Source organism: Carcharodon carcharias, chromosome 13 (assembly GCF_017639515.1).
Source record: "Carcharodon carcharias isolate sCarCar2 chromosome 13, sCarCar2.pri, whole genome shotgun sequence".
Lineage (NCBI taxonomy): Eukaryota > Metazoa > Chordata > Chondrichthyes > Lamniformes > Lamnidae > Carcharodon > Carcharodon carcharias.
In genome coordinates this window covers 62,048,998-62,064,220 of record NC_054479.1, presented here as the reverse complement: position 1 = coordinate 62,064,220, position 15,223 = coordinate 62,048,998, and the positions used below count along the sequence as shown (strand labels likewise).

The following is a 15,223-nucleotide window of genomic DNA, read 5'->3' as shown; positions in this document are numbered from 1 at the left end:
TTTAGCTACAAAGTTAGGTTGGAGAAGCTGGAGTGAAGCAGGCACACAGAACTATGGCTTTGGACAAGTGATGCAGGGGGGAATGAGAGAAAAAAAACTTTGTTATGCAGTAAGTGATGATGATTTGGAACTCACTGCCTACAAGAGAAGATAAATGATTTCAAAAGGACATTGGATGGGCACTTGAGGGAAAGAAACTTGCAGGGCTATGGGAATAGAGCATGGTAATGGGACTAATTGGATTGCTCCATAGAGTTGTGGCATAGACTCGATGAGCCAAACAGTCTCCTTCTGTGCTGTAATGACTCAGTGCTGTAATGCAAATCTGGTCAAAGTAGATTGAATGGTAGCATTGTCATTCAAATGGGTCATTACTTGAAGGGAAAAAATTGACAGGGCTATGGAGACAGAGCCAGGGAGTGAGATTAATTGGTCAGCATGGGCACCTTGGGCCAAATGGTCTCCTTCTGTGCTGAACCAATCTGTTCAACTAAAATAGAGAAGCAGAGCAGGATGATAATTTTAAAGAGAAAATCAACTAATGGAGAGAGTTATGAAATGAGGAAGAACCCAGAACAATTAGAGGTTTTGTAGAAGGGAGCTGATGTTGAACTATTAGGATCTCAGTTCAAAATTAAATGAAGGGGGAGTTGTGCAACTCATGTGAGAAGAGGTTGAGAATGGGATTGCAAGTGTCACCTATGGGATTGGAAGAGGATTTCTAGCTGAACTGTGAACTGGAGGAACCCTCTGCAAAGAACGAAACTACACAAAACAAAAAAAAAATTAAGGGAGAGTTACTAAGATTATGGAGAGCCGTTGTGGGAATAATTTGCAGAAATGAAGGAAAATACAGTGGAAAGGTGGCAGCATCAATAGTCTTCAGATGACATTCCAATGGATCCTGGGGAATTTAGAGGTGATATCACGGATCAGCAAATACAGATTGCGATTTAATGGAAAAGGAAGAGAGAGCTTAGGAATCCTTTGTTGAAGAAAAAAATTGAAAGACTGGATGGGTGGTGTAAACGAGGGATACCGATAAAGGAAGAACTCAGTTGAATTTTCTTATCCAATATTGGTCATGCGATTGCGGCAAAAAAAAAAAAGGGGCCTTTAATTCTGTCTGGTTTTAAATCATTAGATAACTCTTGTTAAAATGGCATCAACCACCCCTGTTTCTGGGATGTTCTGAAGCATTTCGCAAACAATAAATTACTTTTAAAGTCTGGAAACTGTTCTGTAGGCAAACAGTTTGTGCGCCAGATTGCAAATGAGATTAATGATCAGTTTGCAGTTTTTGGTGGTGTCACTTGTGAGACCCCCGACAATGCAATGGCACACTCTCAGCACTGCACTGAAGTGTTAGCATAGATTATGTGCTCAAGTCCTGGAATGAGGCTAGAACCCACAGCCTGTTAGATCAGAGGTGAGAATACTACCAACTGAGTCAAGTTGACACCAACACCAACTGAGCCAAACATAAAATGGCAAGGAGGGAGGAAAAGGTACAATGCACAAGCATGGGCCTGAAAGAAAAGGAGCAACAGAGTTAGCATAAAATGTTAAATGAAGAGTGAATAAGGATTTTCAGGGGTATACAAGTATAAATTGAGACTAGAATTTTACCTTTCATGCACACAGCAAGAAATATAATACAGGAGCCAAGGTGCAATTCAGACAAAGCACGACATGCACAGCATCTCAACAAAATGGTCCATGTGAGGAAAACCTTAGTGACATGACCCAAATGTTTCTCAGTTATTGGATGAGGAAATTAACTAACTAAAGAGTTTCATCATCAACATGATATTATGCCAAACTGCTCATTAACACTGGATCCTTCTTCGTCAGCATAGCCTTAATTTAGAACACGCTCAAAGCCACAACAGCATTAATGTCAGGATAACTTTAAAAACAGCTACTTCACCTGCTTCAATTTCTAAACAAGAGCTGCTACAATGGAATCTGAGAAATTCACCATCACACCACATTGCCTCTGCTTCCACGAACATATGAATTAGGAGTAGTAGGCCACTCGGCCCCTCAAGCCTGCTCCACCATTCAATAAGATCATGGCTGATCAAAATATAACCTCAACCCTACTCCCGATAACCTTTCACCCCTTTGTTAATCAAGAATCTATCTAGCTCTGCCTTAAAAATATTCAAAGACTCTGCTTCCAGTGCCTTTTGAGGAATAGAGTTCCAAAGACTCTCAACCGTCAAAGAAAAAATTTCTCATCTGTCTTAAATGAGCGACGCCTTATTTTTAAACAATGACCCTAGTTCTAGATTCTCCTACAAGAGGAAACATCCTCTCCACATTCACCCTGTCAAGACCCCTCAGGATCTTATATGTTTCAATCAAGTCACCTCTTACTCTTCTAAGCTCCAGTCGATACAAGCCTAACCTGTCCAACCTTTCCTCATAAGGAAACCTGCTCATTCCAAGTATTAGTCTAGTAAACCTTCTCTGAACTGCTTCTAAAACATTTACATCTCTCTTTAAATAAGGGGACTAACACTGTACACAATATTCCAGATGTGGTCTCACCAATGCCCTGTACAAGTGAAGCATAACCTCCCTACTTATGTAATCAAGTCCCCTCACAATAAATGATAACATAAGAACATAAGAAATAGGAACAGGAGTAGACCCTTCGGCCCCTTGAGTCTGATCCTACATTCAATAAGATCATGGCTGATGATCTTGTGTTTCGATTTCCACATTCCCAACTACCCCCTGATAACTTTCTATTAGCTTTCCTAATTATCTGCTGTACCTGCATACTAACCTTTTGTGATTAATGCACGAAGACACCCAGGTCCCTCTAAATCTCAGACCTCACAATCTCTCACCATTTAGATAAGCAGTTTCTTTTTTATTCTTTCTGCCAAAATGAACAATTTCACATTTGCCCACATTACACTCCATTTACCAGATCTTTGCCCACTCACTTAACCTTTTTTGTCACATTGCAGCCTCCTTACGTCCTCTTCACAATTTACTTTCCTATCTTTGTGTCGTCAGCAAATTTAGTAAACATTCCTTTGCTCCTTTCATCCAAATCATTTATATAAATTGTGAAAAGTAATGAGGTCTGGAGCCTAATGGTCCTTGGGGAGCCCAAACTGAGCAGGTTATTGCCAAATAAGTGCTGCTTGATAACACTGTCATTGACATCTTCCATCAATTTGCTGATGATTGAGAGTGGACTGATGGGATGGTAATTGGTGGGATTGGATTCATCCTGCTTTTTATGGACAGGTCACAGGTAGTCAATTTTCCACTTTGTCAGCTCGATGCTAGAGTTGTAGCTGTCCCAGAACAGCGTGGCTAGGGGGCACAGCTAGTTCAGGAGCACGGGTCTTCAGTACAGCTGCCAGGATGTTGTCAGGGCCCATAGCCTTTGCAGTATCCAGTGCCATTTCTTGATAACATGTGGAGTGAATCAAATTGACTGAAGACTGGCACCTGTGATAGCAAAGACCAAGGTGGATCATCCTTTTGCAAACTTATGGTCAGCAAGTGAAAACAAAAGCCATGCATCTATGACAGTACAGGTGAAACCTTCGAATGTTTTAGTGCTAGCTGAAGATAACTGCAAATGCTTCAGCCCTGTCTTTTGCACTGATGTGTTGGGTTCTCCCATCATTGAGGATGGGGATATTTGTGGAACCTCTTCCTGCTGTTACGTGTTTAATTGTCCACTACCATTCACGACTGGATGTTGCAGGCCTGTAGACCTTTGATCTTATCCACTGGTTGTGGGATCACTTAGCCTGGTCTATAGCATGCAGCTCCTGCTGTTTGGCATGTGTATAAATTGGTGTTGTAGCTTCACTAGGTTTGTATCCCTCATTTTTAAGTATGCCTGGCGATGCTCCTGGCATGCTCTCCTGCACTCTTCATTGAATCAGGGTTGGCCCCTTGGCTTCAGTGAGGAATATGCGACTATGATGTTAGAGATTATGATTGAACATAATTCTGCTTTGCTGATGGCCCACAGTACCTCCTGGATGCCCAATTTTGAGCTGCTAGATCTGTATCTGAGTCTATCCCATTTAGCATAATGATAGTGCCACACAACATAATGGAGAATGTCTTTAGTGTGAAGACAGGACTTTGTTTCCACCTATACTGTGTGGTGGTCACTCCTACCAATACTGTCACGGGCAGATGCATCTATGACAGGTAGGTGTTGAGGACAAGGTAAGGTATGCTTTTCCCTAGTGTTAGTTCTCATTACCTGCTACAAGCCCAGTCTGGCAGCTATGTCCTTTAGGACTCGGCCAGCCCGGTCAGTGGTGGTATTACTGACGTACTCTTGGTGATGGACGTTGAAATCCCCACCCAGAGTACATTCCACACAGATAGCTTTTGAACTATTTGTGGATGATTTTTTTCTGGATACTTTAAATGCTGAAGAGCCTCCACATGGCCAAGATTGGGGTCTTAAGCAGAGAAATTCCCATTTAGCCTACACTTAGCACAAGACGCCATTCTTGGTAAAGGATTTAACGCTTCAGCTATGAATGGTACCCTAGGTGCTGTTAAGTTGCTGGAGGTTTGAAGAGAACTTTTAAAAGCATTGGGAGACTTTACCAATACTATCAGCTTTTATTCTGGAAATTCTCTTGAGGATTTCACTGAAAGAAGGTGAATACTACACTATCTTACTGGAGGCCTTCTAGTAATCACCAGAAGAAAAGGGAATGCTTGGTCATGGGCATCTTACTGAGGGTTCCCCCCCTTTAGTCAGGGTGAGGTGAGGCCAGTGGGCAGCACCAGCTGCTGCAGTGCAGGAGAGGGGAGCAGGATGGTGGCATCCTTTCCCAATCTTGATAAGGACCTCCCTCCTTCTCTAGACCTCCTCCACCAGGGCCTCCAGGGCCATGTCTGCGAACCTGCCCACCTTCTCCCTCACTGTCCTGAGCCTTCTTCATACATGCTGCTGTGTATCAGCCAGTACATTCCACTCCTTCAGTGAAAGTGGATGTGTAGAGGTCGCATATACTGTTCCATGAAAATGGTGTCCAATCAGCACTTGAGTGCTCCACCTGGTGGTGTCTGCTTTAGCACTTCCAGGCAAGTTCAACTGATGGGAATTAGAATCAAGATTGTGTACTAAAACTAGACTTTCAAACAGACGTATCTTACAATCACAGAATCTTAACGACACAGGAGGCGGCCATTCGTCCATCATCTCTGCATCTGCTCTCCAAATCAGCATTATGACCTAGTGCCTTTGCCCTGCCTTTTCCCCGTACCCTTATAGATTGTTTCTATTCAAATAATGGTCTAATGTCCTGTTGAATGCCTCAAATTAACCTGTCTCCACCACACTTCCAGGCAGTGCATTCCAGACCTGAAACACTCATTGTGTATGAAAAAGTTCTCTCTCTCACATCACACTTGCTTCTTTTGCAAATCACTTTAAATCCGTGCCATCTCATTCTTAATCCTTTTATGAGTGGGAACAGCTTCTCCCTACCCACTCTGTCCAGCCCCCTCATGATTTTGAGCATCTCTATCAAATCTACTCTCAGCCTTCTTCACTCCAAGGAGAACTGTCCCAACCTCCCCAATCTATCCTCATAGCTGAAGTTTCTCATCCTTGGAACCATTCTTGTAAACCTCTTCAGCACCCTCTCTAATGTGCTCACATCCTTCCTACAATATGGTGCCCAGAACTGTACACAATATTCCAGCTAAGGTCTAACAAGGGTCTTATATAAATTCAATATAACCTCCTTGTTCTTGTACTCTAAGCCCTTATTAATAAACCCAGGACACTATATGCTTTGTTGACTGCTCTCTCCACCTGTCCTGCCATCTTCAATGACCTATGCACATATAAACCCAAGTCTTGCTGCTCCTGCACCCCTTTCAAAATTTCACTCATTTTATATTGTCTGTTCGTGTTCTTCCTACCAAAATGCATCACCTCACACTTCTCCTCATTGAACTTCATCTGCCACTTATCTGCCCACTCCACCAACTTGTCTATGTCCTCCTGAAGTTCCACACCATCCTCCTCACAGTTCACAACACTCTCAAGCTTCATATCACCCACAAACTTTGAAATTGTCCCCTGCACACCAAGATCCAGATCATTAATATACATCAGGAAAAGCAAGGGTCCCAACACCGACCCCTGGGGAACTCCGCTACAAACCTTCCTCCAGCCCGAAAAACATCCATTGACCATTACTCTCTGCTTCCTATTTTTCAGCCAATTTGGTATCGACGTTGCTCCTGTCTCTTTTATTCCACGAGCTATAACTTTTCTCAAAAGTCGGTTGTGTGACACTGTATCAAATGCCTTTTCAAAGTTCATGTACATCACATCAACAGCATTACCCTCATCGACCTTTTCTGTTACTTCTTCAAAAAACTCCAGCAAGTTAGTTAAACACGATTTCCCCTTTAGAAATCCATGCTGGCTCATCCTTATCAACCCATATTTTTCCATGTGACTACTAATTCTATCCTGAATAATTGTTTCTAGAATCTTGCCCACCACCAAAGTTAAACTGACTGGTCTTTAATTGTTGGGCTTATCCTTACAACCATTTTTGAACAAGGGCATAATGTTTGCAATTCTCCAGTCGTTGGGGACCACCCCCGAGTCTAGGGAAGACTGAAAGATTATGGTTAGTGCCCTGAAATTTCTACTCACTTCCTTCAATATCCTTGGGTGCATCTCGTCCGGTCCTGGTGCCTTGTCAACTTTAAGTAACAACAGTTGATCCAACACTTCCTCCTGATCAATTTTGAACCCTTTTAGTGACAGTTTCCTCATCTGTCACCATGGCCTAGGTAACATCTACTTCCTTGTTAAAGACGGATGCAAAGTATTCATTTAATATCTCAGCCATGGCCCCTTCGTCCATGTGTAAATTCCCTTTTAGGTCCCTAGTTGGCCCTACTCCTCCTTTTACCACCCTTTTACTATTTATATGTCTACAGAAGACTTTGGGATTCCCCTATATGTTGGCTGCCAGTCTTCTCTCATAATCCCTCTTCGCTTCTCTAATATGCTTTTTCACCTCCCCTCTGAACGTTCTGTATTCCTCCTGGTTCTGAATTGTATTTTCTACCTGACACCTGTCATAAGCACACTTTTTCTTTTGCATCTTAATTTCAATCTCCTTTTTCATCCAGGGAGCTCTGGATTTGTTTGTCCTACCTTTTCCTTTTGATGGAATATACCTTGGCTATGCTCGAACCAATTCTTTTTTGAAGGTAGCCCATTGTTCAGCTACAGCTTTCCCTGCCAATCTTTCGTTCTAGTCTATCTGTTCCTGCCCCATCAAAATCAGCTCTTGTCCAGTTAAGTGTTCTTACTCTGGATTGCCTATCGTCCTTTTCTATCATCCTAAAACGTACAATACAAGGATCACTGTCTCTTAAATGTTCCCCCACTGACACTTCATCTACTTGGCCCGCCTCATTTCCAAGAACCAAGTCCAACAGTGCATCTTTTCTTGTTAGATTGGACACATACTGCTGTAGAAAATTCTCCTGAACACAACCTTGGAACTTTTGCCCCTCTCTGCTTTTTACACTATGTCATGAAGCTATTAATGTATATCATATTATTGGAAAATATTTTTAATTTAAAATAAAGGTTTAGTCTGTGGGTGTGCCATAGTTGGATTAAAGCCAGCTAGTCTGGGTGCTTTGATGTGTACTGGTTTTGATATAATAGAGATAGAGTGTATTTGCATTTTTTGAATAAAGCATTAAAAAAGTAGGGTGAAAACTGATGCCTATCTAGCAGATACCAAGCAATATGTTTATATTACTAATAAAATTGGTACTATGAAAGGGGTTTTATTGTTAGAAGAGGCTGGTGAAACAATGAGAATTTACATTCAACAGGCAGTGGTAGGTATAATTTTAGCAGTTTTTGGGTGTGCAGAGCAGAGGCAATGTTGGATCAAAAGGCAGCTATAAGCCTCCAAATGGCTCCACAGGAACCAAAGTGAAAAGAACCTAATTTTGAACTCGTACGGTGAAAATGCTTTGCCTGGTGTCTGGTTAAGTCTATGGGTTGCCGTTGCCTTAAATGGAGATTAGTTTGGGAATTTGTTACAAGTTATGATAGTAGTAATTTGAAGCCATGTGTATATATATTTTAACCTGTGCAAATTAATAAAATGTTTCATTTAGTTTAATGTAAAATCTCAAGAACCGGTGGTCTGATTCCTGAATTTAGAGTCACATCTCAAACATAACACTTAAAATTATAGGTTATGACAGTTGTTTAAAATTTTCCTTTGGGATTTTTAAATAACTCAGCTTTACCAACTGCATTGGTCATAACACATTAATTACCTGAATGTAGACTGGGACAGTGGTAAAGTCCCCCAACATAACTACTCTATAATGCTTACATATCTCTGTAATTTCCTTGCAGATTTGTCTACGTCGTTCTCACTATTTGTCAGTCTATAGACTACACCAAACAATGTAATTTCACCCTTTTTGTTCCTTAGCTCTAGACTAATTGATTCTGTCCTTGAACCCTCTGGGGCATCCTCTTTCTCCAGCACTGCAACGCTCTCCTTAACCATTACCGCCACCCCTCCTCCTTTTCTCCCTTTCCTATCTCTTCTGAACACCTTGCTCCTAAGGCCAGTTCCACCCTTCCTTGAGCCAGGGCTCTGTTATCACCACAACATCATATTTCCATGTGGCAATCTGCACCTGTAACTCCCCAATCTTATTTACTATACTCCGTGCATTTACTTACATGCGTTGTAACCCCGATTTAGATTTTGTTACTTTCTCCCTTACCCCGACTTTAACTATTAACTTACTATTCTCTATGCTAGTGCTATCTGTCCCTCCCAGTATTTTGTACCCTGGAATTTCTCTCTAATATTTTTTCTTGTTTCTCACACCCCTGCTGGGTTAGTTTAAAGCCCTCCCAACAGAACTAGCAAAACACCCCACAAGGAACTCAGTCCCAGCTCTGTTCAGATCCAACCCGTCTGGCTTATATAGGTGCATCTCCCCCAGAGTCAGTCCAAGTGTCTCAGGAATCTAAAGCCCTCCCTCCTGCACCATCTTTCCAGCCACGCATTCATCTGCCTTATCCTTCTATTTCTGTACTCACTGGCACATGGCACTGAGAGCAATCCGGAGATTATTACATTTGAGGTCCTGCTTGCTAATTTTCTACCCAGCTCCCGAAATTCTGATTGCAGGACCACATCCCTCTTCCTGCCTAAGTTATTGGTATCAATGTGGACCACGACCTCTGGCTGATCACCCTCCCCCAACAGAATGTCCTGCAGCCGCTCTGAGACATCTGTGACCCTGGCACCAGGGAGGCAACATACCATCCTGGAGTCACGTCTATGGCAACAGAAATGCCTCTCTGTTCCCCTAACCAACGAATCCCCTATCACTATAGCTCTTCCTTTCTTCTTCCTCCCCCCCCTGTACAGCTGAAGCCACTGGTGGTGCCACAAGCTTGGCTCTGATTGCACTCCTCTGAGGAACCAGCACCCTCACCAGCTTCCAAAATGGAAAATCAATTTATGAGCAGGACCCCAGGGGACTCCTGCACTACCTGCTTAGTTCTCTTGGACTGCCTGGTGGTCACCCATTCTCTGTTTCCAGGCCCTTAAGCTGCAGTGTGACCGCTGCACAGCATCCGTTTAACAGCAAGTAGTGATTGAGAAAAATGGAGGGAAAAATCAGGGGAACATGATTAGAATTCATCACTCTAATTATAAAACAATAGGCTAAGTGGTTTCCTCCTTTTGTGCTGTAATTTTTCTGATTTTATGTGCACTTCATCCCTCCAATATTCTAATGACCAGCCATTGTCCCCTCTGCTGTTTGTAATTCTGCTGGGCTGTTTCAATACTACAAAACTGGCTGAAGGGAGCATTGCTATTGAAACATTGCAGTGGGACAGCAAATCAGAGCAATAACTGATAGGCCAGGATTTTACTGCCTCTCCCTTCCGGCAGGATATTACGGTCCTGCTGAATTGAATGAAGATTTAAATGACTCGCCGCATCCGCTTGTTGGGGGGGGAGGGGGTGTGGAGAGAGACATGCTGTGGTGGAGCCATAAAATCCTGGCCATAATGTTTTTAACTCCCCAGAAGCATGTTGATTTAAAATCAGCCCAAAAAGATAGCTGAATTTAACCCTAATTTCTGTCACATGGCCAAGTTTAGTAGCTCTCACTCAATTCCTTCAAAAAGGCTAACAGCAATTGCTCTTGATAAAATATTACCAAGCAAAAAAATATTCATTCTCTTCCAAGTATTGAGTTTTGAAATTGGCACTGCTAGGACAGTGAAAGAATTTGCACATATTTAAAGACAGAATCTCAAATCAACCACTGAAATTCCTATTCTCCCCCACCACTGATATCAATGGTTCACGATCTTATCCTTTTTCATACTCCTTCACATTCCTTCTATCATCCACAACCCTTCACACTCTCAGTTTATCATCTCAAGCAGCTATTTATAAAGCTGAATAAGGTATGCAAAAGGAGGAAGGATGACAGTCACTTACCTTGTGCGTTTTACTATATATGTACAGATAAGCCAATCTGTAGAGACTCTTATAGTGCTGAGGGAATCGACTGAGACACAGATGCAGGGCTCTAATACACTGTTCAGTTAGGACTCGACGCTGCTCCCTCTCATCTCCTGGCAGGCTCTGAGGGAGATCCTCCAATCTGTATGTGTCTTTCGTGTCTCCTGATGGATCAGTTGCTTTCTTTTTTGAGTCACACAGAGATGAGGAGGTGGCCCTGGTGGGAGTGACATTAATAGCAGTAATGGTGCTAGTTTGACACTGCGTATCTGTGTGCAATTTTGCTCCTGCTTGTTCTGCCAATCTCAAAGCCAAAGCATCTATTCCTTCAGTGATCTCCACACTGCCTCCTCTACAGAGCTCAGTGCAAATACGTCCCACTGAGTCCTCTTCCTCCAACTTCCTATAATTCTCCCTGGACAGCACAGCTGCCTCCATGGGCACCCTGTGAGCTGTGCGCTCTGCCAATCTCAAAGTCAAAGCATCTATGGCTTCAGTGATTTCTACACTGCCTCCTTTACAATCCTTAGAAGAAACTCGAGCCACTAAGTCCTCTTCTTCCAGTTTTCCACGGCTCTCTGTGGACAACACAGTTGCCTCCACGGTTGAGGAAGACGAGGGGCTGCCTTTCCCAGAGTGAATCTTCCTGCTGCTGTCCTGAGAGCTGGCTGCATCGGTGAAGATGTCCTGTGTTGAGTTAGAATCAGAGAGTACCAAAATCACACTGTCTTGACTTCTCTCTGGAAAAAAACAAAAATAGCTTCCATTATTGGCTGCAGAATGATCTCTGACACAATGTGTTGCATATTCGAAACAGTGATGCCTTGACATAACAAAGTTCTGGTTAGGTTTGAATGTAGATTGTACTCAGCTGTACCTGGATATGTTGAAGTAAAACCTCAATCAAAGTGATTCTGTGACTTCAACCAATTGCCTGTTATACAGTCTTGGCTTCTTCAGGGCCAATTCACTCATTCTGCTGTAGCCCAATGTCTGTATGCCAGTTCGGTGTACCTAAACATGGTCAAAGAATATTGGCCAGGACACCATGGAGAACTCCCCTATTCTCCTTATCCAATATCATGGATCTTTTATATCACCTGAGGGGGCAAACAGGGCCTCGACTTATCTGAAAGATGGCACCTTTGATCATGTAGCACTCGGTTAGTATTACACTAGTGTCAGCCTAGATTATGTGCTCTGGAGTGCGACTTGAACCCAGGGCCTTCTTTCTTGAGGCAAGAGTCTGACCGCTGAGCTATAGCCATTTAAAAAAAGCTTATCTGCTTGGGCCTCTGTGACTCATGATCCAACTCCCGATATTTCAACTCTTTCTTGGACTCGAACTCAAGTTCTGTCGAAGGGTCATGAGGACTCGAAACGTCAACTCTTTTCTTCTCCGCCAATGCTGCCAGACCTGCTGAGTTTTTCCAGGTAATTCTGTTTTTGTTCCCAATAGGTCCGTCCTGACAAGGAAACCGTCACTGCTCCTCCCCCCACTTGTCTTAGACTAAAGTTAGAATGCCTCCCTGAAGAGTCCTGCTCACATACTTCAAAGAGCAGTTTAATGTCATGATCTGACAGGGAAGCAGTAGAATCACAGGGGTAAATTGCTACCCTTATTTTAACAGCCCCTTTACAGGAATGGGGTGGAGGGGGAAAGTGAAAATCTGTGTGTGTGTTTGTGTGTGTGTGTGTGTGTGTGTGTGTGTGTGTGTGTGTGTGTGTGTGTGTGTGTGTTTTCAAGAATCACCTGTTCTCAGCACTGCTCACTGACGGATAAAATCCTACATCCACCAATGAGGACGCGCTGTTGAGAACAGATGTTTAGATATCACTGGGCTCATCAAAATGAAACAGAAAACCCCTATGACACGAGGCTTTATTGTTCTGCATGCTGACAGCACGTCAATGAGGGAAGCATAAGGCCACCAGAATGTCATTAGTGTACTTTAGAACTACAATAGCGACCTTTTGGAGTGGGGTGGGCAGCTTGATATGTGACCAATCCACGAATTGACCTTTACCAATATTTCGAGGCCCCATAAACAAAGGTATAAGCTTCAGGCTAAAAGAATGATCTGCATAATGGAGGACCCAGCACAAAGCAAGGTCCCCCATAAACCAGGAAAGTAAGGCTTCCACATAATCTAATTGTGACCTCCTTGCCATGTAGAGCAATCAGCAAAACTATCATCCTTTTCCCCTCCCCAACCAAAACTTGAGAGCTTTAGGTATTTAAAATGCCCAGGGCTGTGGACTGCTTACTGCTTGATGAATTTTGGCCAACCAGCCAGGTTCCCTTTTCCAGTTCTCCAAGCCAGAACATTAAAGATTCGAAATACTGAAGTTTGGCATGTGTAAAGACAAGGATTGGACTTAAATGAGGATTAAATGAGCTCAAGTCACACTTGGCCCCCACAGGCTGCCTCTTAGGATTGCTCTGCCAAAGGAGGTGAGCTACCACAGTTTGCAGGCCAAATCAGACAGGTTCAAGAACAAATTACAATGGTCCATGTAGTAAATGCAGGCAACTCTTGGAGAGAAAAAGACAGGTACTGGAGATTCTAAATGAATAGTAATGGTCAGGTGCAGAAATCTCAATGTGTTGAAATTATATGGTATTGACCCCTCCATCCTTTCCAGCTACCACCCCAATCTCCCTTTCCTCTCAAAAATCCTTGGTCATGTTGCATTCTCCCAAATCCACACCCATCTTGCCCACAATTCTATGTTTGAATCTATCAATCAGGTTTCCATCTCCACTACAGTACTGTAACTGCCATTATCAAAATCATAAGTGGCATTCTTAGTGACTATGTCCATGACAACTATCCCTCCTCATCCTTCTCGATCTGCCTTCAGCCTTCAACAGAGTTGACCACAACATCCTCCGCCAGAATCCACCTCAACAGAATTGCCCTTTCTTGGTTCTATTGTTAACTAAGCATATCATAGCCAAAACGGTCAACTGAAATTGTTCCAACTTCCACTCTTGCACCATTATGTCTGGCGCCCCCAAGGACCTATCCTTGGCCCACTCCTATTTTCCATCTACATGCTGCCCTCAGTGACATCATCCGAAAATACAGCATCTATGTCCACATGTATAATGAAGACATTAAGTTCTACTTCATCATCACCTGTCAATCCCTCCACTGTCTCTAAAATTGTCTAACATCCAGTATAGTTGATCCAATTAAATACTCGGAAGACCAAAGCACTCAAATTCAAATGAAACCAGTCAATTATGAGCCCAACACTTTTGCTCATCAGACTTTAATTCAGAGGCAGATCTCAAATCCCAGCCTCGAATCGAGGTGTCAAAGCCACACAGGAAAATGGAACATTCTCTGTTAGCAGAGCACTCTAGAAAGTATTAGGAAGGAAAAAAGAGTTTGCGTTTATAAAGGACTTTATCAAGTCCTCCTGTTAATATGGGATGCTTCTCATTTAATTAATTATTTTTAAGTACATAAGCAAGTAGACCAGCTGGTTCATGCACAGTAAGATCCACAAAGAAGAAATTAATTCATAACCAGATAATCTGTTCTTAGTGATTGTTACCTTAGTTGGTTGAGGAATAAATGCCAGCCAGGACACTGAGAGCACTCCCCTGCTTTTCTTCAAATTATACCATTGTCTTTGGTGCCTCCGCCCTCCGTTACCTAGCCACCAACTCCATTCCTCTCCTTGGCAACTCCAAGACTGACCCAGACTGTTCACAATCTTGTTGTCATAATTGGATCCAAGATGAGCTTCCAACCATATATCTACATCAGCACTACACTATTTTCACCTCAGTAATGTTACCCGGATCTGCCTCAGCTCATGTGGTACTGAAACTCTCATCTCTGCCTTTGTTACCTCTAAACTTGACTATTTCAAGTCACTCCTGGCCAGCCTTCCACGTTGCACCTTTTGCAAACTTGAGGTCATCCAAAACTCTGCTGGCTGTGTCACATCAACTGCCATTCACCCATTACCCTATGCTCACTGACCGACATTAGCTCTGCATTAAGCAGCACCTCAATTTTAAAATTCTCACTTTTATTTTCAAATCACTCACAGCTTTGGCCCTCCCTTTCCCTATAATCTCCTGCAGCCACCCAACCCTCCCATATATATATCTCTGCTCCTCCGTCGCTGACCGCCTGCACATTCCTGATTCTAATCACTTCACCATTGGCAACCGTGCCTTCAACTGCTGAGGCCCTAAGCTCTAGAATTCTCTCCCTTAACCTCTCTTCCTTACTTTAAGATGCTCATTAAAATCTATGTCTCTGCTTTAAAATCTCCTTGTGCAGCTCTGTATCAACTTTTGTTTGATAACACTCCTGTGAACTGCCTTGGGACAAGTTCCTGGATTAAAGCTACTGTACAAATACAAGCTGTTATTATTCACCTGTCCTCTTGTACTATGACATAATTGAGGTTTCACATTACTTGGCTTAATTTCACATTTTTTAACTTCCTGAAACATTGTGTATTTTCTTACAAGTTTTCTTCAGATCCCTTCTAACAACTCAATGTTTAAATGGTGCTGAGCCAGAGTCCCGGAAAATCTGAAGTTTGATCCCATCTGTGCTCAGTTTCCGGATCTTAGCTGCAGTAGCAACTTGGGAAGGGAAGAGAAAGTGATATAA

General features: G+C 42.8%; 1 protein-coding gene across 3 annotated transcripts in view; it reads right to left on the bottom strand.

Moving 5' to 3' along the window:
• The window catches only part of cabin1 (calcineurin binding protein 1), a 589,218-nt gene that overhangs the window by 369,001 nt on the left and 204,994 nt on the right, over nt 1-15,223 (bottom strand). For all 3 annotated transcript variants that reach the window (XM_041202355.1, XM_041202357.1, XM_041202356.1), the window contains exon 27: nt 10,554-11,317. In XM_041202355.1, coding sequence (XP_041058289.1) covers nt 10,554-11,317 — 764 coding nt within the window. The remainder of the gene's footprint in view (nt 1-10,553; nt 11,318-15,223) is intronic.